Source organism: Conger conger, chromosome 10, assembly GCF_963514075.1.
Source record: "Conger conger chromosome 10, fConCon1.1, whole genome shotgun sequence".
Lineage (NCBI taxonomy): Eukaryota > Metazoa > Chordata > Actinopteri > Anguilliformes > Congridae > Conger > Conger conger.
In genome coordinates this window covers 3639885-3664677 of record NC_083769.1, presented here as the reverse complement: position 1 = coordinate 3664677, position 24793 = coordinate 3639885, and the positions used below count along the sequence as shown (strand labels likewise).

Below are 24793 nucleotides of genomic sequence, written 5' to 3'. Positions count from 1 at the left end.
GGTTGAAAATTGGTTCTAGGTGCCACAGCCAATTGCGTGGGGGATGTGACAATGTCAGCACGTTTACAGAGAAGGGGGAGGGATAAACAGTGTTGTGGTTTGAGGGTGTTTGTTGCTACAATTCCTCTCCTGACTGTTAGAAGTAGGGCTTCAACTAATGATTATTTTGTTGTCGATTAATCTGTCTTTTTTTATTTTATTAAAATTTCTTTTTTATCGATTAGTCGATTAATCAAAACAATTAATTTATTTGGGCTATTTTACAATTTGCGGTTGAACATTTCAAAATGTATTGACATATTTTTGAAGTATGATGTCTTACTGCTTTTAGTGTATTGACTCATTATAGCTACTTTATTCTCTTGAAATAATATAACACCCATCAGTTACTATGACATTGTTTTTCTTTACATACAATTTATCTATGCCTGTACCTACATGCTGCACTATGATTCCAGATTACATTACATTACATTATTATCCAGAGCGACGTCGTTGATTAGACTAAGCAGGAGACAATCCTCCCCTGGAGCAATGCAGTGTTAAGGGCCTTGCTCAAGGGCCCAATGGCTGTGCAAGCTTGTATTTGTGTTTGTCTGTGCACTATGCGGTGTGCACATGGCTACTTGTTAGTTAGGCTATGTGTTTATTAGGGTGATGGTTAATGTTGGACTTGGAAAAATTGCTCCAGGAAAAATTGAAATTGAAATGTGTTGAATAAACATTTATTTAGTTATTTATATATAGAATGTGACTCATTCATTGCACACATTAGATTACTCATGTTGCGCATTTTATGACTTTGAACGTCTGCCATTTCTACTGCAAAGACGGCACAAGTACAATGAGACCTTATTAATCTAAGACTGCTTTTGAAATGGGATATCAATGTTTTCATTGAGAATTATAACAGCTGCCTTATGTTTGTCTTACAAAACGCTCGATCACTGATGCCATTAATGGAATGTAAAACTGTGGTCAAAGTTTTGCAGCCTAATATTCCGGTATGCATAATGTTAAAGGTACAATAGGTAATTACGGACTCCTAACGGTCAAGAGAGGAACTGCAGCAACATACACCCTCAAACCGCAACATGATGGTGCAGCCAGTGTGTCACTTTGTGATTAGTTCTGTTATACTTACAGAATTCTGACTAGATAAACTGGTTTCACTCAGTGAATTCAGTGTAGCTTGTAGTCATTGCATGGAAGAAATGGCAGCATTTTTCCCCGTCTCGATCTTCACCTGTAGTGTGCATAATGTTGTGTAACTGTGCTGCTCGCCTGTCCCAGTCTCATGAAACCGGTTTCAATCTCTGTGAGACTGACCTGGTTAAATAGTTCCTCTTCCTCCCATGGTCCTCATCCTCCTCTCTCCCCCTCAGAGGAACTGTCGCTACGACGGCCAGATTGCCGTGTTCGGCACCAGGCTGCAGGACGAGCTGGCCAAGCAGAGATACTTCCTGGTGAGAATCCATCTGTGCGTCACGTGCTGTTCTGTGACTCAGCTGTGTGTGCGTGTGCGTGTGCGTGTGTGTGTGTGTGTGTGTGTGTGTGTGTGTGTGTGGCTTGCTGGAGGTGTGTGTGTGTGTGTGTGTGTGTGTGTGTGTGTGTGTGTGTGTGTGTGTGTGTGGCTTGCTGGAGGTGTGTGTGTGTGTGTGTGTGTGGCTTGCTGGAGGTGTGTGTGTGTGTGTGTGTGTGTGTGTGTGTGTGTGTGTGTGTGTGTGTGTGTGTGTGTGTGTGTGTGTGTGTGTGTGGCTTGCTGGAGGTGTGTGTGTGTGTGTGTGTTAGTGTGGCTTGGTGGAGGTGTGTGTGTGTTTATTTGCGCGCTTGTGTTAGTGTGAGAATGCGTGATTAGTCTGTGCTGTTGTCACAGGTGGGAGCAGGTGCCATTGGCTGTGAGCTGCTGAAGAACTTTGCCATGATTGGCTTGGCTGGCGGAGAGGGGGAGGTCATCGTCACCGACATGGACACCATAGAGAAGTCCAACCTCAACCGGCAGTTCCTCTTCAGGCCCTGGGATGTCACGGTGAGTCTGTCTGCGTGCCTGTGCCCCAACACAATTCAGCCTAACTGAGCCATCACCTGCACCACACAGCCTAACTGAGCCCTCACCTGCACCACACAGCCTAACTGAGCCCTCACCTGCACCACACAGCCTAACTGAGCCCTCACCTGCCCCAGCGCCACACAGCCTAACTGAGCCTCACCTGCACCACACAGCCTAACTGAGCCCTCACCTGCACCACACCGCCTAACTGAGCCCTCACCTGCACCACACAGCCTAACTGAGCCCTCACCTGCCCCAGCGCCACACAGCCTAACTGAGCCTCACCTGCACCACACAGCCTAACTGAGCCCTCACCTGCCCCAGCGCCACACAGCCTAACTGAGCCTCACCTGCACCACACAGCCTAACTGAGCCCTCACCTGCACCACACAGCCTAACTGAGCCCTCAGCTGCACCACACAGCCTAACTGAGCCCTCACCTGCACCACACAGCCTAACTGAGCCCTCACCTGCACCACACAGCCTAACTGAGCCGCACCTGCACCACACAGCCTAACTGAGCCCTCACCTGCACCACACAGCCTAACTGAGCCTCACCTGCACCACACAGCCTAACTGAGCCCTCACCTGCACCACACAGCCTAACTGAGCCCTCACCTGCCCCAGCACCACACAGCCTAACTGAGCCCTCACCTGCCCCAGCACCACACAGCCTAACTGAGCCCTCACCTGCCCCAGCACCACACAGCCTAACTGAGCCCTCACCTGCCCCAGCACCACACAGCCTAACTGAGCCCTCACCTGCACCACACAGCCTAACTGAGCCCTCACCTGCACCACACAGCCTAACTGAGCCCTCACCTGCACCACACAGCCTAACTGAGCCCTCACCTGCACCACACAGCCTAACTGAGCCCTTACTTGCGCCACACAGCCTAACTGAGCCCTCACCTGCACCACACAGCCTAACTGAGCCTCACCTGCACCACACAGCCTAACTGAGCCCTCACCTGCACCACACAGCCTAACTGAGCCCTCACCTGCCCCTGCACCACACAGCCTAACTGAGCCCTCACCTGCCCCAGCACCACACAGCCTAACTGAGCCCTCACCTGCCCCAGCACCACACAGCCTAACTGAGCCCTCACCTGCCCCAGCACCACACAGCCTAACTGAGCCCTCACCTGCACCACACAGCCTAACTGAGCCCTCACCTGCACCACACAGCCTAACTGAGCCCTCACCTGCACCACACAGCCTAACTGAGCCCTCACCTGCACCACACAGCCTAACTGAGCCCTTACTTGCGCCACACAGCCTAACTGAGCCTCACCTGCACCACACAGCCTAACTGAGCCCTCACCTGCACCACACCGCCTAACTGAGCCCTCACCTGCACCACACAGCCTAACTGAGCCCTCACCTGCCCCAGCGCCACACAGCCTAACTGAGCCTCACCTGCACCACACAGCCTAACTGAGCCCTCACCTGCACCACACAGCCTAACTGAGCCCTCAGCTGCACCACACAGCCTAACTGAGCCCTCACCTGCACCACACAGCCTAACTGAGCCCTCACCTGCACCACACAGCCTAACTGAGCCGCACCTGCACCACACAGCCTAACTGAGCCCTCACCTGCACCACACAGCCTAACTGAGCCCTCACCTGCACCACACAGCCTAACTGAGCCCTCACCTGCACCACACAGCCTAACTGAGCCCTCACCTGCCCCAGCACCACACAGCCTAACTGAGCCCTCACCTGCCCCAGCACCACACAGCCTAACTGAGCCCTCACCTGCCCCAGCACCACACAGCCTAACTGAGCCCTCAGCTGCACCACACAGCCTAACTGAGCCCTCACCTGCACCACACAGCCTAACTGAGCCCTCACCTGCACCACACAGCCTAACTGAGCCCTCACCTGCACCACACAGCCTAACTGAGCCCTCACCTGCACCACACAGCCTAACTGAGCCGCACCTGCACCACACAGCCTAACTGAGCCCTCACCTGCACCACACAGCCTAACTGAGCCTCACCTGCACCACACAGCCTAACTGAGCCCTCACCTGCGCCAGCACCACACAGCCTAACTGAGCCCTCACCTGCCCCAGCACCACACAGCCTAACTGAGCCCTCACCTGCACCACACAGCCTAACTGAGCCCTCACCTGCACCACACAGCCTAACTGAGCCCTCACCTGCACCACACAGCCTAACTGAGCCCTCACCTGCACCACACAGCCTAACTGAGCCCTTACTTGCGCCACACAGCCTAACTGAGCCCTCACCTGCCCCAGCACCACACAGCCCAACTGAGCCCCAACCTGTGCACCACACAGCCTAACTGAGCCTCACCTGCACCACACAGCCTAACTGAGCCCTCACCTGCACCACACAGCCTAACTGAGCCCACACCTGCACCACACAGCCTAACTGAGCCCCCACCTGCACCACACAGCCTAACTGAGCCCTCACCTGCACCACACAACCTAACTGAGCCCTCACCTGCACCACACAGCCTAACTGAGCCCACACCTGCACCACACAGCCTAACTGAGCCCCCACCTGCACCACACAGGCTAACTGAGCCCCCACCTGCACCACACAGCCTAACTGAGCCCCCACCTGCACCACACAGCCTAACTGAGCCTCACCTGCACCACACAGCCTAACTGAGCCCCCACCTGCCCCACACAGCCTAACTGAGCCTCACCTGCCCCAGCGCCACACAGCCTAACTGAGCCTCACCTGCACCACACAGCCTAACTGAGCCTCACCTGCCCCAGCACCACACAGCCCAACTGAGCCCCAACCTGTGCACCACACAGCCTAACTGACTGTACTGTACCCATAACCTCCAGCCTTCCAGTACTGCCATTGCCTATGATTTTCGTTAAATGCGATCAACCCATTTCGTACCTGTCGGGTATTTCACAAAGATTACCGAATTGGTTGGATAACTCCTCTGAGTAATTAATAATGAATCATTTTGTCATTTATCTGAAACTTTATTAAGCAGACTAAGCAAGGGGTAATTCCCCCTGGAGCAATGCCTTGCTCAAGGGCCCAACAGCTGTGCGGATCTTATCATAGGTACACCAGGCTTGAAGCCCCAATTTGAGTGCCAGTCGTATGCCTTTGCCTCTAGGTGACAGGCTGCCCCTGTAATACTCTGAGCGGTTATTAGCCCCAGTCCCAGTTGATGGTTCCGGGTTTTATTGGTGCACTGGGCCCTGACGCATGTGGCTCTCTCTCGCCCCCCAGAGGATGAAGAGTGAAACAGCCGCGGCTGCAGTCCGGCAGATGAACCCTTCCATCCGGATCACCGGCCACCAGAACCGCGTGGGACCCGACACAGAGAAAGTCTACGATGACGAGTTTTTGGAGGGGCTGCATGGTGTCGCCAATGCTCTGGACAATGTTGATGCACGTACGTTTTACAGGCAACTGTGTGCGAGTGTGCGAGTGTGCGAGTGTGCGAGTGTGCGTGAGTGCGTGAGTGCGTGAGTGCGTGAGTGCGTGAGTGCGCGAGTTCACTCCTCCCTGCTCTTGTGGTGTGCAGGTATGTACATGGACCGCAGGTGTGTGTATTACCGGAAGCCGCTGCTGGAGTCGGGCACGCTGGGCACGAAGGGGAACGTGCAGGTGGTCATCCCCTTCCTCACAGAGTCCTACAGCTCCAGCCAGGACCCCCCAGAGAAGTCCATCCCCATCTGCACCCTCAAGAACTTCCCCAATGCCATCGAGCACACACTGCAGGTCGGGAGAGAGTCGCCACTGCCCCCCTACACTCTGCCACACACACACACACACACACACTGCCCCCCTACACTCTGCCACACACACACACTGCCCCTACACACTGCCCCCCTACACTCTGCCACACACACACACTGCCCCTACACACTGCCCCCCTACACACTGCCCCACACACACACACTGCCCCTACACACACACACACTGCCCCCCTACACACTGCCACACACACACACACTGCCCCTACACTCTGCCCCTACACACACACACACTGCCCCCCTACACACTGCCCCCCTACACACTGCCCCCCTACACACTGCCACACACACACACACTGCCCCTACACACAGGCACGCACACACTGCCACTTTCTCAACTCACGCTCTGTCTGTCTGTCTCTTTCCGTCTCTGCCCGCCAGTCTGTCAGTTAAATTCTGTAATGCACAACTGTATAAGTAATGTTGCCTAAGAAATGAACACTAAAACGATTAACAATGGCACATACAAACAAGGATGATACACTGGAATAATTTTGTTTTTCTGTGCTTGGTGTATTCTCTCTCTGTCTCTCTCTTTCTCTCTCTCTCTCTCTCTCTCTCATATTTCAAAATACATATTGTCCAGGTATAGTGACAACAATAATCAATCATAGTAACAATACAAAACAAGAAAAACAGCGGCAATAGTAACAACAGCATAAATATAACATAGCATTTATTAACCATGAACTCTTATGTGATTGTGTTTATGCTTGTTTAATGTTTACTCATTCTCTCTCCCTCTCCCCCTCAGTGGGCTCGTGACGAGTTTGAGGGTCTGTTTAAGCAGCCAGCGGAGAACGCCATGCAGTACCTGACGTAGGTCTCTCCGTTCCCTCCCTCTCCCTCTCCCTCTCCCTCCCTCCCTCCCTCCCTCCCTCCCTCTCTCCCTCTCTCCCTCTCCCTCCCCCTCCCCCTCCCTCCCTCTCTCCCTCTCTCCCTCCCTCTCGTACATATAGCCTCAGCATAGTGATCACTCTCCCCCTCAGAGACCCCAAGTTCATGGAGCGCACCCTGAAGCTGCCGGGGGCGCAGCCTCTGGAGGTGCTGGAGGCCGTGCACCGCAGCCTGGTGGTGGAGAGGCCCAAGTCCTGGGCCGACTGCGTGGCCTGGGCCCGCAACCACTGGCAGTGCCAGTACAGCAACAACATCCGCCAGCTGCTCCACAACTTCCCCTCCGACCAGGTAGACCCCTCCGCCCGCCTCGCCCTTCGCTGGGCGGCCCTTCAGAGTTTGCGGTGCCCTTCAGAGTGTGCGGTGCCCTTCAGAGTGTGCGGTGCCCTTCAGAGTGTGCGGTGCCCTTCAGAGTGTGCGGTGCCCTTCAGAGTGTGCGGTGCCCTTCAGAGTGTGCGGTGCCCTTCAGAGTGTGCGGGGCCCTTCAGAGTGTGCGGGGGCCCTTCAGAGTGTGCGGGGGCCCTTCAGAGTGTGCGGGGGCCCTTCAGAGTGTGCGGTGCCCTTCAGAGTGTGCGGTGCCCTTCAGAGTGTGCGGTGCCCTTCAGAGTGTGCGGGGCCCTTCAGAGTGTGCGGGGGCCCTTCAGAGTGTGCGGGGGCCCTTCAGAGTGTGCGGGGGCCCTTCAGAGTGTGCGGGGGCCCTTCAGAGTGTGCGGGGGCCCTTCAGTGTGTGCGGGGGCCCTTCAGTGTGCGGGGGCCCTTCAGTGTGTGCGGGGGCCCTTCAGTGTGTGCGGGGGCCCTTCATTGTGCGGTCCCTCGGTGTGCGCGGTCCCTCGGTGTGCGCGGTCCCTCGGTGTGCGCGGTCCCTCGGTGTGCGCGGTCCCTCGGTGTGTGCGGTCCTTCACAGTGCAGTGCGGGGCTGGGGGCTATGTATAAAAAGGGATGCAATTCCTTCACAGATTACCTGATATGGATGTAAATAGCGTCAAATTAATGGGGACAGTCTGCACTTTAACCTCATTGTTTCAAATCCAATGTGCTGGAGCAGAGAGCGAAATGAACAGAACTTGAACAGAACCACTGTCCAAATACTTTTTGACTGGATTTGGATTTGAGTGCCAGATTTCATCTGAGTTACACTTTGGTCATTTCGCTGGCCCTTTTGGGCGAAACCGTTCATACAGTGCAGAGTGGGGCTTCCCTGTTCATTTTCTGCCCGCTCCGTTTTCTAGGATTCAGCTTGCTCGGCCAGCCCCTACCCCCTCACGCCATTCAACATGCAAGGACAGCTTGTCGGTGTTTTCCAGTTGTTGATGAGATGCATTCCTTCCAAGTCCAAATGTAACATTCAACAACCATTTTAATTTAATTAATTAATTTGCACAATTATAGCCTACTGCTGGAGACATTAGAGCAGGCCTAAACTTTCTTTTATTAAAAACATTTTATTGACAATGGCAGACATGCACATATACAAACTTGAAATTAAGTAATATTAAAACAGAATGAAAACAGTAAGGGCAGTAAGAGCAGTCGTCTGGCAGTCAGAGGGTTGCCGGTTCGATCCCCCGCCTGGGCGGTGTCAAAGTGTCCCTGAGCAAGACGCCTAACCCCCAAATGCTCCTGACGAGCTGGTCAGCGCCTTGCATGGCAGCCAATCGCCGTCGGTGTGTGAGTGTGTGTATGAATGGGTGAATGGAGAAGCATCAATTGTACCGCGCTTTGGATAAAGGCGCTATATAAATGCTTGCCATTTGCCATTTAGGTGCACAAAACCACTTTGCATTTCACACAGCCTACATTAAAAAAAATAAAAAAGTACAGCAACTGAAATGCCCTTTTTCGAAGAAGAATAATATTCAGATCTAGCAGAAACCGTTGAAATCGAGGCTGGGGCACTGGTGGAGGTGTTCGTTTGTAATTCTGAATTGTAAAATTTCATTTTACATCTCTCTCTCCCTCTCCCTCTCAGCTCACCAGTTCTGGTGCCCCCTTCTGGTCAGGTCCCAAGAGATGTCCCCATCCTCTGGAGTTCAGCACCAGCAATGTGAGTCCAGATCCAACCCCCATCTACATTTCAGCATCTATCTGAGGCTCTTACCCAGAGCTGCTTGGACAGATACTTTTCTGCATAGTCCATTTATGCAGTGGTTATTTATTATGCCTTTACTGAAGAAAGCCAGGTGTCCATCTGTAATGTTTCAGTTTTGGTGGATTTTATGTGGTCCGGGGTTGAAACAAAGATATATGAGCTACAGAGTGCTTATTGTTCATAGAAGGTAATTCAGCAGAAGTGTTTGTGTCCAATGACTTCACTAAACTAAACTAACGGCTAAAATACTAACCTCAGTCAAGGCATGCAGACAAAATATCATGAATGACAACCATATCTACTTAGTCATCATACAGTGGGAGCAATAATTATTTGATCCCTTGCTGATTTTGTAGGTTTGCCCACTTACAAATAATGGAACTGTGTAGAATTTTAATCATAGGTACATTTTAACATTGAGAGACAGAATATCACAAAATAATCCACAATAACAACATCATATAAATTTTATTAATTTAATATCATATTTTCACATGAAGTAAGTATTTGATCCATAGAACAATAGGACTTAATACTTGGTGGAGAAACCTTTGTTGGCAAGCACAGAGGTCAGACGTTTGTTGTAGTTTTTCACCAGGTTTGCACAGATCTTGGGAGGGATTTTGGTCCACTCCTCTTTGCAGATCCTCTCCAAATCCTTAAGGTTCCGAGGCTGTCGCTTGGCAACTCGAAGCTTCAGCTCCCTCCACAGATTTTCGATGGGATTTGGGTCTGGAGACTGGCTGGGCCACTCCAGGACCCTAATATGCTTCTTTTTGAGCCACTCCTTTGTTGCCTTGGCCGTATGTTTTGGGTCATTGTCATGTTGGAAGACCCATCCACGACCCATTTTCAGTGCTCTCACTGAGGGAAGGAGGTTGTCGCCCAAAATTTCCTGGTACAAGGCCCCATTCATCCTCCCCTCTATACAGTGAAGTCGTCCTGTCCCCTTAGCTGAGAAACACCCCCAAAGCATAAGGTTTCCACCTCCATGCTTCACAGTGGGGATGGTGTTCTTGGGGTTGTACTCAGCATTTCTCTTCCTCCAAACACGGCGAGTCGAGTTGATGCCAAATAGCTCTGTTTTGGTCTCATCTGACCACATCACCTTCTCCCAGGCCTCCTCTGGATCATCCAGGTGTTCTTTGGCAAACTTCAGATGGGCCTGTACATGTGCCTTCTTCAGCAGAGGAACCTTGTGCGCGCAGCAGGATTTTAATCCTTCACGGTGTAGTGTGTTACTGATGGTTCTCTTCGTGACTGTGGTCCCAACTGCCTTCAGGTCATTAACAAGCTCCTCCTGTGTAGTACTGGGCTGATCCCTGACCTTTCTCATGATCATTGATATCCCACGAGGTGAGATCTTGCGTGGAGCGCCAGACTGAGGGAGATTGGCGGTGACTTTGTGTTTCTTCCATTTTCTAATAATTGCTCCAACAGTTAACTTCTCACCAAGCTGCTTGCTTATTTTCTTGTAGCCCATCCCTTGTGCAGGTCTACAATTTTGTCCCTGATGTCCTTAGACAGCTCCTTTGTATTGGCCATGGTGGAAACATTGGAATCTGATTGATTGTGTGGACAGGTGTCTTTTATACAGCTACATAACGATGTAACGAGTTGACACAGGTGTTTTGGGTAATGAGTTGAGATTAGGAGTGCTTCTTAAGGGAAAAATAACTGGTCTGTGGGAGCCAGAATTATTGCTGAGTGGTAGGGGATCAAATACTTATTTCATGCAAAAATACGATAATAAATTTATAAAATTTATATGATGTTGTTATTGTGGATTATTTTGTGATATTCTGTCTCTCAATGTTAAAATGTACCTATGATTAAAATTCTACACAGTTCCATTCTTTGTAAGTGGGCAAACCTACAAAATCAGCAAGGGATCAAATAATTATTGCTCCCACTGTACATTTCAGTTATTACAATTAACTGTTTGTTTTTTATCTCCTAGTTACATAAACACGCAGCTAGCTAAGCAGTTTGGCGTTTGTTCCTATTCTACAGAAAATTATAAAAGACTCAGTAGGCAATAGGCTGTTACATTAGCAAATGTTGCTAAATTCATATGCTGGGTACTGCCGATGCAGTATCAACTTGGAATCGCAAGAGCTGCACTATATGATGAAGAACATTGGGATGATTGAAAGTGGGAGGAGTCTCTCACCACTGGGATTTTCAGAGAAACGCGTTTTACATGTTTCTAAGTCTACTCCATAGGCAGTTTTGTTAGTGAGCGGTTAGTATCCATACAGTATGGTGCCCAGCTAGTCAAGTGACGTCATCGGAATACTATGAATTGAGCAACATCTGAAACCAAATTTTAAAGACACTTTTTGTATTTTTGCATTTGGCTAGTTCCTCTGCTGGAGTCATGACCTTTGAGTATGTGGCGGGAATGTTTCACCCGTGGGGAAAACCGCATATTAATGCATTGAATCAATATTGCTAGAAAAATGCGAAAGTGTGAAAAAAAAAAAATGTGAAAAGGTGTCAAATATTATTTGAATATGAAAATAGCTCATTGACATGAATGCCTTGCTGAAGGGTACAAAGGCAGCACCTCGACCCAGCCCTTTGCTCTCGTCCCCTACAGGACCTGCACATGGACTACGTCCTGGCTGCAGCCAGCCTTTTCGCGCAGACGTATGGCATCGCCCCGTGCCCGGACCGCACCGCCCTCGCCCGGCTGCTGAACGAAGTGGAGGTTCCCGTCTTCACGCCCCGCTCCGGGGTCAAAATCCACGTGTCCGACCAGGAGCTGCAGAGCGCCAACTCGTCCGTGGGTGAGCAGCTATCGGCGTCGAGGAGCAAGGTTTCCCTTCTGATCACAGGCAGGGATGCTCACTCGCTGGGGGGATGCTAACTGCTCACTCGCTGGGGGGATGCTAACTGCTCACTCGTGGGGGGGATGCTAACTGCTCACTCGCTGGGGGGATGCTAACTGCTCACTCGCTGGGGGGATGCTAACTGCTCACTCGCAGGGGGGATGCTAACTGCTCACTCGCAGGGGGGATGCTAACTGCTCACTCGCAGGGGGGATGCTAACTGCTCACTCGCGGGGGGGATGCTAACTGCTCACTCGCAGGGGGGATGCTAACTGCTCACTCGCAGGGGGGATGCTAACTGCTCACTCGCAGGGGGGATGCTAACTGCTCACTCGCAGGGGGGATGCTAACTGCTCACTCGCAGGGGGGATGCTAACTGCTCACTCGCAGGGGGGATGCTAACTGCTCACTCGCAGGGGGGATGCTAACTGCTCACTCGCAGGGGGGATGCTAACTGCTCACTCGCAGGGGGGATGCTAACTGCTCACTCGCAGGGGGGATGCTAACTGCTCACTCGCAGGGGGGATGCTAACTGCTCACTCGCTGGGGGGATGCTAACTGCTCACTCGCAGGGGGGATGCTAACTGCTCACTCGCTGGGGGGATGCTAACTGCTCACTCGCAGGGGGGATGCTAACTGCTCACTCGCTGGGGGGATTGCTAACTGCTCACTCGCGGGGGGATGCTAACTGCTCACTCGCTGGGGGGATGCTAACTGCTCACTCGCTGGGGGGATTGCTAACTGCTCACTCGCGGGGGGATGCTAACTGCTCACTCGCGGGGGGATGCTAACTGCTCACTCGCAGGGGGGATGCTAACTGCTCACTCGCAGGGGGGATGCTAACTGCTCACTCGCTGGGGGGATGCTAACTGCTCACTCGCAGGGGGGATGCTAACTGCTCACTCGCTGGGGGGATTGCTAACTGCTCACTCGCGGGGGGATGCTAACTGCTCACTCGCGGGGGGATGCTAACTGCTCACTCGCTGGGGGGATGCTAACTGCTCACTCGCTGGGGGGATGCTAACTGCTCACTCGCAGGGGGGATGCTAACTGCTCACTCGCAGGGGGGATGCTAACTGCTCACTCGCTGGGGGGATTGCTAACTGCTCACTCGCGGGGGGATGCTAACTGCTCACTCGCAGGGGGGATGCTAACTGCTCACTCGCAGGGGGGATGCTAACTGCTCACTCGCAGGGGGGATGCTAACTGCTCACTCGCTGGGGGATGCTAACTGCTCACTCGCGGGGGGGATGCTAACTGCTCACTCGCTGGGGGGATGCTAACTGCTCACTCGCTGGGGGGATGCTAACTGCTCACTCGTGGGGGGATGCTAACTGCTCACTCGCGGGGGGGATGCTAACTGCTCACTCGCGGGGGGATGCTAACTGCTCACTCGTGGGGGGGATGCTAACTGCTCACTCGCGGGGGGATGCTAACTGCTCACTCGTGGGGGGATGCTAACTGCTCACTCGCTGGGGGGATGCTAACTGCTCACTCGCAGGGGGGATGCTAACTGCTCACTCGTGGGGGGATGCTAACTCCATTTTTGTGTTTGCAGACGACTCTCGTCTGGAGGAGCTGAAATCCCAGCTGCCCAATACTGAGGCCGCAACGCAGATTAGGCTCTCCCCCGTCGAATTTGAAAAGGTACGTGTGTGTGGTTGTGGATGATGCTAGTGAGATAGCATTGCCTGAGTGTTGGAGGAATGGGATTCCCTGATGGATTGATGTTGGTGTTCCAGGACGATGACACAAACTTCCACATGGACTTCATAGTGGCGGCGTCCAATCTCCGAGCAGAGAACTATGACATCCCGCCTGCTGACCGTCACAAGGTAGGAGCTGCCCAGAGGCAAATTGTCCTGCTTCGAAGACTCGTTAAATCACCCTGATTTCAACATATAAAATAGTCTTGTCTGTCATAAGTTATTACATTTAACTGTGATTTTTCAGATTTTTTTCTGCTTACTGCTGGACTACAACAATAAATGTTCTGTATGCGTTTACACAATGCTAATGTCTTGCTAATAAAAATAAATAAATAAAAAAAACTTAACTCCCAACCAAGATTTGCCATGGAATTGGTGAAAAAGGTTACGTGCAAAGTGTGCCGTGTTGCCCTCTCGCCCAGTGGTTCACATGACCGTGTCCCTCCCCAGAGCAAGCTGATCGCGGGGAAGATCATCCCGGCCATCGCCACGACGACGGCAGCGGTGGTGGGGCTGGTGTGCCTGGAGCTGCTGAAGCTGGTGCAGGGGCACCGGCGGCTGGAGTCCTACAAGAACGGCTTCATGAACCTGGCTCTGCCCTTCTTCGCCTTCTCCGAGCCCATCGCCGCCCCCAAACACAAGGTGGCGCCCCGCCCGAAGCTGTCCTGCAGTTCATTTATTTATTCTTTTTTTGGGGCCGTATTGCCTTTATTTTGTGAAATGAATGTTGGCAGATGGGGATCATCTGAACGACTTTTAATACCGTAGAAATATTTTAAGGTGTAGTAATAGTTTATATATAGGGATTGAAGGATATCTTCTTGCTTGTTGAAGTGCACTAAAAATATTCCCCGTTTGCTTTTGATTACAATGGCTAATGCTAAAGAAAGAAACTTAATTTCTCTGTGTGTTGTGTTTGGCCAGTATTACGAGACCGAGTGGACGTTATGGGACCGCTTTGAGGTGCGGGGCGTCCAGCCCAGCGGGGAGGAGATGACACTCCGCCAGTTCCTGGATTACTTTAAGGTACCAGCGTCCCTCTGTGTGATTGGCCCGAATGACCAGCGCCGGCTCCGCCCGATTGGCTGAAACCAACTGCCAACGATTGGCTGCATCTCTGAGGGTGGGGGAAGCGGCCATGTTGGCTCTAGGGTAACGGCGCTCTTTGTCTGTGCAGAACGAGCAGAAGCTGGAGATCACCATGCTGTCGCAGGGCGTGTCCATGCTGTACTCTTTCTTCATGCCCGCGGCCAAGCTCAAAGAGAGACTGGAGATGCCGTGAGTAAAACAGGAACGGCACCAAACCCATTCCACACAACCCTTCTGCTGACCCAGTGTAGTGTAGCATTACATTGCATTACATTACATTATTGGCATTTGGCAGACGCTCTTATCCAGAGCGACGTACAACAAAGTGCATACCCATAACCAGGGATAAGTTCGCTGAAAGACCCTAGAGGGAAGTACAATTTCAACTGCAGCACCAAACCCATTCCACACAACCCTTCTGCTGACCCAGTGTAGTGTAGCAGCACCAAACCCATTCCGCACAACCCTTCTGCTGACCCAGTGTAGTGTAGCAACACCAAACCCATTCCACACAACCCTTCTGCTGACCCAGTGTAGTGTAGCAACACCAAACCCATTCCACACAACCCTTCTGCTGACCCAGTGTAGTGTAGCAGCACCAAACCCATTCCGCACAACCCTTCTGCTGACCCAGTGTAGTGTAGCAGCACCAAACCCATTCCGCACAACCCTTCTGCTGACCCAGTGTAGTGTAGCAGCACCAAACCCATTCCACACAACCCTTCTGCTGACCCAGTCAATTTAATGCCTAAGACGCTTTTCTGTGAACACTTGAGTGAGAACACTTGCTTAGGAACGTGGCAGTCTGTGGAGCTAGAATGTGAATTGCTATATGATGTCGTGGAGAGCATATTGGTCAGCTGTTTTGGTAGGTGAGCGTAAGACTACGTGTGACGTTATCTCTCTCTCCCTGCAGGATGACTGAAATCGTGACCAAAGTGTCCAAGAAGAAGTTGGGGAAGCACATCGGCGCTCTGGTGTTTGAGCTGTGCTGTAACGACGACACGGACGAGGACGTGGAGGTGCCGTACGTCAGATACACCATCCGCTGAGGCCGGGCCGGGGCGGGGCGGGGCGGGGAGGGGAGGGGTGGTGCCCTGCGTCAGGGGGCAGGGGTGGGGGTGGGGGGAGGGGGCTGAGACTTGGTTGGGGTGGTGGGAGCACTGATGGCAAAGAGTGCATTTGATTGGCTCTGGTGGCCCCCGGGTTGAACGCTCTTTTCTGATTGCGTGCGTCCCAGAGCCGCAGAGCCTATGAGTGGACAGGAATGCGCCGGGTGAGGATTGCACCTTTTTTAAAGAGTAACGCATGAGTGACGTGGATCCTCAGAGTGGGAGAGGGCCCGGGGCTTTAGACTGGATTTCTGACTCGACCTGCCATTAAACTGATTACAACACTGCAAAGCCTCTGTGTGTGTCTACATACTTATTCACAACTCCTACCCTGCGACACACTCATTCACAACTCCTACCCTGCGACACTCATTCACAACTCCTACCCTGCGACACTCATTCACAACTCCTACTCTGCGACACTCATTCACAACTCCTACCCTGTACACTCTCATTCACAACTCCTACCCTGCGACACTCATTCACAACTCCTACCCTGTACACTCTCATTCACAACTCCTACCCTGTACACTCTCATTCACAACTCCTACCCTGCGACACTCATTCACAACTCCTACCCTGCGACACACTCATTTACAACTCCTACCCTGCGACACACTCATTCACAACTCCTACCCTGTACACGCTCATTCACAACTCCTACCCTGTACACGCTCATTCACAACTCCTACCCTGTAGACGCTCATTCACAACTCCTACCCTGTACACGCTCATTCACAACTCCTACCCTGTACACGCTCATTCACAACTCCTACCCTGTACACTCTCATTCACAACTCCTACCCTGTACACGCTCATTCACAACTCCTACCCTGTACACGCTCATTCACAACTCCTACCCTGTACACGCTCATTCACAACTCCTACCCTGTACACGCTCATTCACAACTCCTACCCTGTACACGCTCATTCACAACTCCTACCCTGTACACTCTCATTCACAACTCCTACCCTGTACACGCTCATTCACAACTCCTACCCTGTACACGCTCATTCACAACTCCTACCCTGTACACGCTCATTCACAACTCCTACCCTGCTGATAAACACACCTCAGTGCGCTGACTGTAACTGCTTTACACTTTGCTAACATGAAGGTCTTTGTCTTTCTCCCGTTTTCCCCTCACTTAGACTACAGCGACTTTGTGTTTCTAAATGCCAATAGCACTCATGACATTAAGTAATTGGGTATTAAACTGTTGGAAACCCAGTAATGCACTGCACCCAATGGTTTTTGGTTAAAATGATATGCTTTTTGTTCCTGGGCAAATTTCAGTTTGACAATGATTTTGTACACATTGGTGATATGACTGGCAGCTGTAGTTAAACGCAGAACTAAACTGTTTTAGTCGTTACAGGTCAGTAGATGAATACGTTAGTTTTGCCCTTGGAGTGAGTTCATCCCTGTTACTTCACTTCAGCAATAATCACACGCAGACCGCAATATGCTCCTGTTAAGTTGGGTTCATCTGGCTCCTCCCCTCCATTCAGCCCCGTTCTCATAACAGACCTTTCCATTGGGTCCTCCTCCTGTCAATCACCTGCTCTGCTCTCCTGTGAGCGGGGCGGCATTAGAGTTTGTGAATATTCCTGTTCTATAATTGGCTGTGTGCGAGTAAGTGGGCGAGGCCTTGCACGTCCTTCAGGATTGTTCATTTTGTGTTTTTGGGTCACTGGTGTGGCCACAGATTGTAGAACAGGAAGCACTCTTCTTTTACTGTGTTTGAAACTCTGAGCAGTTATATAGTATGAAAAGGTGACATTCTGTAACGGGAGCACTTAGTTTGAGAATGAATAAAGATATGGAAATACTGTTGTGATTATTGAATGTGTGTTGCAGTGTTCTATTAAGGTACCGGGTGGGTGGGTTGCATTGTGTAGAGGTTCCCAAACAAACTGGGGACCTCTGTAGTTCTCTGAAGTAGCCACTGCAGACTGTACAAACAAATTGTTGGGAATATTGTTCTCCTGTTGTGGAATCAAATTGGAACCGGTGAAGTAACACACTGATGACCACTTCTCAATTGAAAAGCTTTATTAACAGTGCACAAAGGGAGATTCACAAGGGCTGCGTCCGACAAGCCTTCCATCTGAATCTTAACATGATAGCCACAAGTGAGGGTTTAAGTAGCCAGCTCAGAGGAATATACATTGCGGCCAGTCTTCCCGGGGACCCCCCACTGCTAGTGTGAACCCCTTTGATCTGTGCTTCCTGTAATATCCTACTCGAGCAACAATATGAACGATGCTTACAAACCGTCTGTGACCAACTGTCACTACCAGTGGGAGGGCTATTGCAGTGTGCGTGCCTGCGTGTTCAGTAAATCCACAAGTAAAACAGTCGATACGATATATGATAAATCTCAAATAAATCTCAAAGAAGTTTTGTTCATCTTCATGTATTCCTGTAATTCTAAACCAAGGACTGTAATGTGAGGTCATTCAGAACAGGCCAAAAAGAAAACTGATTTGTGAAGTCTCTTTGTGAAGATTGTATTGGCAGAGATGTACAGGGTTATATTACATCTTTGCCAAGGATGCTTCTCCAGGATTACTGGCACCTCTGGCTGGTAATGGACAAAAAGTAAATCTAATTATTCAGAGGATCTCAAAATGCCAACGTGATGCATTCGGTGCTTTATTACAGTTGGTTATACCCGTGTCCTAATACTGAGTACGCTTTTTATAACTCAAGACGGGTAGCACAGCAGCACTCTACGTGGGCTAAACTAGATGTTTCATTGCTTTCACATTGAATTTTTAAAAATTCATTCATTATTTTGTCACTGGAAGGGTAACATTATTTTGGCGGCACGGATGGTCCAGTGGGTAGCACTGCCGCCTCACAGCAAGGAGGTCCTGGGTTCAAATCCCCGTCAGCCGGGGCCTCCCTGCGTGGGTTTCCTCTGGGTACTCCGGTTTCCTCCCACAGTCCAAAGACAGGCAGGTTAGGCTGATTGGAGAGTCTAAATTGCCCATAGGTATGAGTGTGTGTGAGAATGGTGTGTGTGCCCTGCGATGGACTGGCGACCTGTCCAGGGTGTATTCCTGCCTTTCGCCCAATGTATGCTGGGATAGGCTCCAGCCCCCTGCGACCCTGTTCAGGATAAGCGGGTTAAGATAATGGATGGATGGATGGATGGATGGATGAGCCAATCCTAATATTTAAAGATTGCCAATTAAGCACCTTGTACATAAGACAATGATGTGCTTGAAAGAAACAAATCTAAAAAGGCTATTATAAACATTATAAACAAATAGCTGATATTTAGTCAGTTTGATAAACAATATCAGCATAATCAAGAATAGGCAATAAGAGCTCAGTTACAAGTTGTAATAATTATTTATATAATGATATCGTCTGCGTACAAGTGAAGAGGTCCTGACATTGATCCTTGTAAGAGACACCTTTAGCCAGTGTTATGGTAAAATGCATTGATTTTGAGAAGTGTTGTATGAAGTGTTGCAGAAGTAGCCTTACTGCATTTTGTGTGTGAGATTACCTGTCATGCCAAGCTGCGTGTTGGTAAAGAACACTGTGTTAAGATATATATATATAAAAAATGTAAATGGAACCAACCAATAATCATTATTGGCACCCCTGGTTTAGTGCTTGGTGCCTCATCCTCTGGCAAGGATAACAGCATGGAGTCTTTTTCTGTAATGCTTGACAAAGTTAAGGAATGCATTTGGAAGGATTTTGGACTGAATATTCTTGGGTTTGAACTGAACTGCCCCTGAGTGTGGATGTTGTGGTATGCTTGGGGTCATAGGGCCTCAGGCAGGAACATTTTTGTATTCTTATACATTTCTCTTCCTTTTTTCATAAGAAAGGCTCATACGAGTGTGTCTCGTCAGATTCCACAAACACGTCTAACTTCACAAAGCTGTCCAGAATGAAGACGTCTAATAACGCAGCATGTGCAGTACTGTAGGTGGGTTCCGTCGGATAGATGGCAAGTGGATGAACGAGAACGACTGGTTCCTGATTTGGACTGTGGCTCTTCATTTTTGGCTAAATATATAAATAATTTGATCAACTTTTTTTTTTTATCTTAAACTGTCCACTAAAATACATTTCTGAAAACCTTTCAGCTGAGAAATAAGCAATGAAGTTGCTGAATGTTGATTCATATTTGACCTGCAAAGCCTAGTTCTGATGAGCCAGATGAGCTGCGCTGACAAGGCTGCCGTTTACATGACGCACGAGAGGTCCGTGCAGGAAACACCAGTTGGTGGAAGTTCTGTGGGCAAAAGTGCTTCTCTGAGCACACAACACATCGAACCGTGAAGGGGATAGGCTACAGCAGCAGAAGAATATCTCCAAATAAATAAATATTATACCTACCTAATAAAGTGGTTATTGTGTGTATATTATTGCAGTCAGTAATTCTGTGCTGTCTTGAATGAAGACATTGCAATACTCCATTGGGAACAAATAATGTGATCCATTCTCCAGCGTACAAAAATGTGATTTTACTTGTGTCGCATTTCTTGCGGAGACAATACCCAGGGTTGGAAAAAAAAAACCTGTGGTTCCCCAGGGGCTCCCTTTGTATGCTGGTTTTCGTTCCGACCACAATCGTAATCCCAGAATTTTAACGAACTGTTCATTTTTCTAAATGAGGTCATGTTTAGAGGGATTATTTACCTTCTTAAACCTGAAATATTTTTTCATGTAAGAATAAAAGTCCTATTCTGCTATATTGAAGGCAATAACATAAAGAGCGAAACAGAACAAATTAAAGGCTAGAAGTGAATCAACATGTTGGAAATAAATTTACGGGACAAAATGATGAATTAATTTAAACACCTGCACTCAGCAACCTAATTAGGAGCCTATTGATTCACAGCAGTCTATAAATGAATCAGTCAAATGTTACCCCATTTTATGTAATTGCTTGAAATATAGCACAATATGAATGTGGGCCATTTATTCTTGGTTTATGGCCTAAGAGGGTAAATAATCCCTCAAACCATGACAAATCTGAAAGCCACTAGTCTAGTCCGTAGTCTAGTCCGTCTAGTCCAGGGGTCGGCAACCCTGGTGGAGAGCCGCAGGGTGTGCTGGCTTTCGTTGTTACGTGGCATTAATTGATCAATGAAAGCCGTTGATTACACAGTTAACTCACCTCACCTGGTTTCTTGGGTCTCAATCGGTTGCTTATTTTAAGGTGGAGACGAAAGCCAGCACACCCTGCGGCTCTCCAGGACCAGGGTTGCCGACCCCTGGTCTAGTCCATAGATTAGCACAACAATAGAAGGCGCTATGTGGCTTGTCACGATGATAGTCTCAGCGTTGAAATTCACAGAAGAAGACTTTCCAGGTTAGCGTTTGTTTCCGTTTCCGGGTAGTGTGTGTTTTTAGAAGAACGATATGGCAGCACGGCTGCTGCGGACTTGGCCCGTATTGTCCCAGATTCGCCTGGGTTCTGTGGGCCCGGCACGGTTCGTGTCTCAGACACCGTCTTCGGGTGCTGCTGGCACCACCACTCTATCAGACCTGCAGCCCGCCCACGTCAAGGACAGCCACGGACATGCAGAGGTCAGCGTCTACGAGAAGGTGAGTCGGGCCAGAATCACTCCTCTTTTAGTAACGTGTGTGTGCTAAATTAGCTATTTGAAGACAACTACAGTTGGTTAAAACCAAATGGGTTTAGTTATAGTTGACGTTTCATGAATCACTAATACTAGATGTGGCTAGCGGCCATTCTAACGGAGGACACGCAAGTTAGCTAGCTACTGTACGACTGTAGTAGCTACTGTAGCGGCATCTAGACATTCACCTGCTGTCAGAAGTAACGTTTTCGTGTTTTGCAGATCTGGTGATGTATGAGAACCTTTATTACAATAGGCGGGTGACTAGGCATTCATTTCGCACAGTCAGACTATTTTTGTTAAATCAATTAGTCAATTAACTGTTACATTAAAAACAATATGCGGTTTCGAGCTACATTCTCGAGATTAGCGTGTTATCTATGGCGAGAGATTGATGCGCATTGATGCATGTTATGGTACATTAGTTCCTGAGAGAAAGGTGTTCCAAAATGAGAATGCTGTCGGTGTCGTCTAAAGTGGGATAACTACTTTTCAAGTGGTTTTCCTATTTTAAAAATCTCACCAATACAGCGGAAGCTAACTAGCATTTTGATGGTTACCATTCTTTCTTTTCTCACTTGGGTACCAAATAGTCTTTAGTGTCTCTGAGAGTGCTTTTAGCCGCCATTTATTTGCACCATAGGAGCATCCAATCAAATACGATTTGACTGGACAATTGATTTAAAGTGCAGCATCTTCTGACTCCGTTTGCAGAATCCAGACTTCCATGGGTTCTCCGAGGACCCTGTGGCGGACAAATGGAACATGCGGTTCGCCTTCTTCTTTGGCATCTCAGTGGCCATTGTTATGGGGGGGACGTTCATCCACTATCTACCCGACCCTGGGTAAGAGGGGCGACACACTGCAGCTAATAAGATTCCGCTGTTTAATCCCCAACCATGTCCATGGCATTCAAGCCTGGATTATTGTATGTATCTTGATTAGATCTTGATTACATCATTAGTTAGATTATTTGCTGAATTAGGTCCCAAGTTTTGTATGTAATGTACAGTCCCCTCCAAAGGTATTGGAACCACAAACTCAATTCTTTTTTAAACGATGACAGATCTGTATTTCCGCTTTTATTTCCTGGTATTTTTTTATCAACATTTGATAAACACCTTAGAACATATCACTTTTTGTATCAGACCCCCCAATTTTATTGGAATGTGACTGACAGGTGTTTCTTGTTGGCCGGATGAGTCCTGTTTGATTGGTTAAGCAATTAGTAGTTCTGAATGTCTCCTCTTTAGCCTTGGGGTTTTCCATGTGAAGACTGTATTTGTATTAGAAAAGATAAGCCAACATTAAGACCAGAGAGCCGTCTTTGGGAGAAGAAGCCATTTTGAAGCTTAGAAAAGGCTAAATCAGTCAGAGCCATTGCACAAGCATTGGGGATATCTTGTACAACAACTTGGAATGTCCTGGAAAAGAAAAACTGCTGGCATACTGAGCAACAGACATCGAACACGCCGACCAAGGAAAACAACAGCAGAAACATTGAGAGCTGTGAAGAAAAAACCCAAAACATGAGTCAGTGACATCACACACAATCTCCACAGGGCAGGGGTGAAGATATCTCAATCCACTGTTCAAAGAGGGCTTTGAGAGCTGCAATATGGAGGCTATACCATAAGATGCAAACCACTCATCAGTTGTAAGAATCGGAAGGCGAGATTACAATTTGCAAAGAAGCACAGAGATGAGCCACAGTTCTGGAACAAAGTTTTATGGACTGATGAGACCAAGATTAACTTCTGATGGAAAGGCCAAAGTGTGGCAAAAGAAGGGATCTGCTCATGATCCAAAACAATACAAGCTCATCTGTGAAGCACAGTGGAGGAAGTGTCATAGCTTGGGCTTGCATGGCTGCTTCTGGAGTGGGCTCACTAATCGTTATTGATGCAGCCCATGGTGGTGACAGCAGGATGAATTCAGAAGTCTACAAAAACATTCTGTCTGCCAACTTAGACAGAAATGCGTTCGAACTAACTTTATCATGCAAGAACAACAAGACAATGACCCAAAACACTCTTGGTAAATGGTAGGCATTTATATCGCGCCTTTATCCAAAGCGCTGTACAATTGATGCTTCTCCATTCACCCATTCATACACACACACATCGACGGCGATTGGCTGCCATGCAAGGCCCTGACCAGCTCGTCAGGAGCATTTGGGGGTTAGGTGTCTTGCTCGGGGACACTTCGACACAGCCCAGGCGGGGGATCAAACCGGCAACCCTCCGACTGCCAGACGACTGCTCTTACTGCTTGAGCCATGTCGCCCCTTCCAACGCAACAAAGGACTTCATTAGGGAGAAAAAGAAGCAACAACTGGAAGAGGCTGCAGTAAAAGCCTGGAAAGCATCACAAAAGAAAAATGCAACAGTTGGGTGATGTCAATGGGTTGTAGGCTTGATGCAGGTATTGCTAGCAAGAAATATGCTACCAAATATTAAGTGTTATTTACTTTCATTTACTTAAATACACTATGTTCCGGTACTTTTGCGCACCTAAAAATTGGGTGGTCTGATACCAAAAGTGCTATCTTCTCAGTAGTTCAACACATCTAGGTGTAAATACCAGGAAATCATTTTGATACCTCTGGTCGTTGACTTGGAACAGGGCTGCCCAGCCGTGTTCCTGAAGATCTACAGTCTTGTTTCCGTGTACACCTGATGATTCATTAGCAGCTCAACCAGATCTCTAGCTGTTGAGTGAGGTGTGCTTTGGAGGGAACTGACAGGAAGGTAGATCTCCAGGAACAGGGTAGGGCAGCTCTGGCTTAGAATGTTTATATTATTATATATAGCTGCATAGCTATCAAAGCAACGGTACAGTGTCTGTGTTTGCTTTATTCATGTGTACACATTAAACCTCCATACAGTCTTATCCTAATTCGTGTCAGAACCCAGTCTCCCTTTGTAGCCAAGGCGGTACCTTTATTGAATATATAAATTAAATATTATCCTTATAACATGTTGTTCATAGCAGTGCTTATTTATTCTGATGCAAAACCAGTTGGCCAAAATGAATAAATTGAACGCTGTTTAATTGAATATAAGGTCTAATGTCTTTGTGCATTGTGTGAGCAACACACAAAAATGGTTAAAATGTTTAACTTGCGGCTGCTTCAGTTAGTTATATTAACTTTATAATCACTTTATTTTATGTAATTGTTCTGTCACATTTTGATGCTGTGATTGTACTTGAAGCAGTGTTAAATAGTGATTAAATATTTATATAATATGTATGTATATAAAGCGCAGTCAAGTTGGACATGTTTTCATTGTACTTTATTAAATTAAATGTTTATTCTGTTAGCCAAATTGGAGTGGTAAAACCCAGTCTATTCTCTCTGTTATTAGTATGAGGCAGTGGGCTCGCAGGGAAGCTGAGAAGTTGATCAAACATCGAGAGGCAGAAGGCCTTCCCCTCATCAGTGAAAACTACTATGACCCCAGCACGATCACACTTCCATCTGCTGGAGGAGAGCAGTAACTGCAAGATTCCAAGTTTAAAGTGTGGTGACTGGATGATTTGATGTCTTTTTGTTGGTAACCTGTTTGTCATTAAACTATAAATATTGATTCAAACCACTCTTCATTAATGTGAGTACTTGTACAAGAGCATTA

General features: G+C 48.7%; 2 protein-coding genes across 4 annotated transcripts in view; both read left to right on the top strand.

The window, feature by feature from the left end:
- LOC133138470 (ubiquitin-like modifier-activating enzyme 1) overlaps positions 1-15495 on the top strand; it is a 38949-nt gene extending 23454 nt beyond the window's left edge. For 2 of the 3 annotated variants that reach the window (XM_061257254.1, XM_061257253.1), the window contains exons 13-26: positions 1386-1466; positions 1877-2029; positions 5283-5448; positions 5581-5777; positions 6567-6631; positions 6802-6997; positions 8676-8750; positions 11398-11635; positions 13188-13276; positions 13372-13464; positions 13789-13980; positions 14263-14364; positions 14516-14616; positions 15344-15495. In XM_061257254.1, coding sequence (XP_061113238.1) covers positions 1386-1466; positions 1877-2029; positions 5283-5448; positions 5581-5777; positions 6567-6631; positions 6802-6997; positions 8676-8750; positions 11398-11635; positions 13188-13276; positions 13372-13464; positions 13789-13980; positions 14263-14364; positions 14516-14616; positions 15344-15479 — 1884 coding nt within the window. In that variant the 3' untranslated portion in view covers positions 15480-15495. The remainder of the gene's footprint in view (positions 1-1385; positions 1467-1876; positions 2030-5282; positions 5449-5580; positions 5778-6566; positions 6632-6801; positions 6998-8675; positions 8751-11397; positions 11636-13187; positions 13277-13371; positions 13465-13788; positions 13981-14262; positions 14365-14515; positions 14617-15343) is intronic. The other variant, XM_061257255.1, reaches the window with a different exon arrangement.
- A 5231-nt stretch (positions 15496-20726) lies between these two features.
- ndufb11 (NADH:ubiquinone oxidoreductase subunit B11) lies at positions 20727-24754 on the top strand. Its single transcript, XM_061258158.1, has 3 exons — positions 20727-21123; positions 21873-22003; positions 24527-24754. Exons 1-3 carry the CDS (start codon positions 20938-20940, stop codon positions 24657-24659), a joined length of 450 nt encoding a protein of 149 aa, XP_061114142.1. The 5' UTR covers positions 20727-20937; the 3' UTR covers positions 24660-24754.
- The last annotated feature ends 39 nt before the right edge of the window (positions 24755-24793 follow it).

Excerpts from the sequence above, each read along its gene's own strand:
- ndufb11 (XM_061258158.1), top strand. The coding sequence starts at position 20,938 with ATGGCAGCACGGCTGCTGCGGACTTGGCCCGTATTGTCCCAGATTCGC. Across the intron at positions 21,124-21,872 it reads AGGTCAGCGTCTACGAGAAG|AATCCAGACTTCCATGGGTT; the intron begins GTGAGTCGGGCC and ends CTCCGTTTGCAG. Across the intron at positions 22,004-24,526 it reads CACTATCTACCCGACCCTGG|TATGAGGCAGTGGGCTCGCA; the intron begins GTAAGAGGGGCG and ends CTCTGTTATTAG.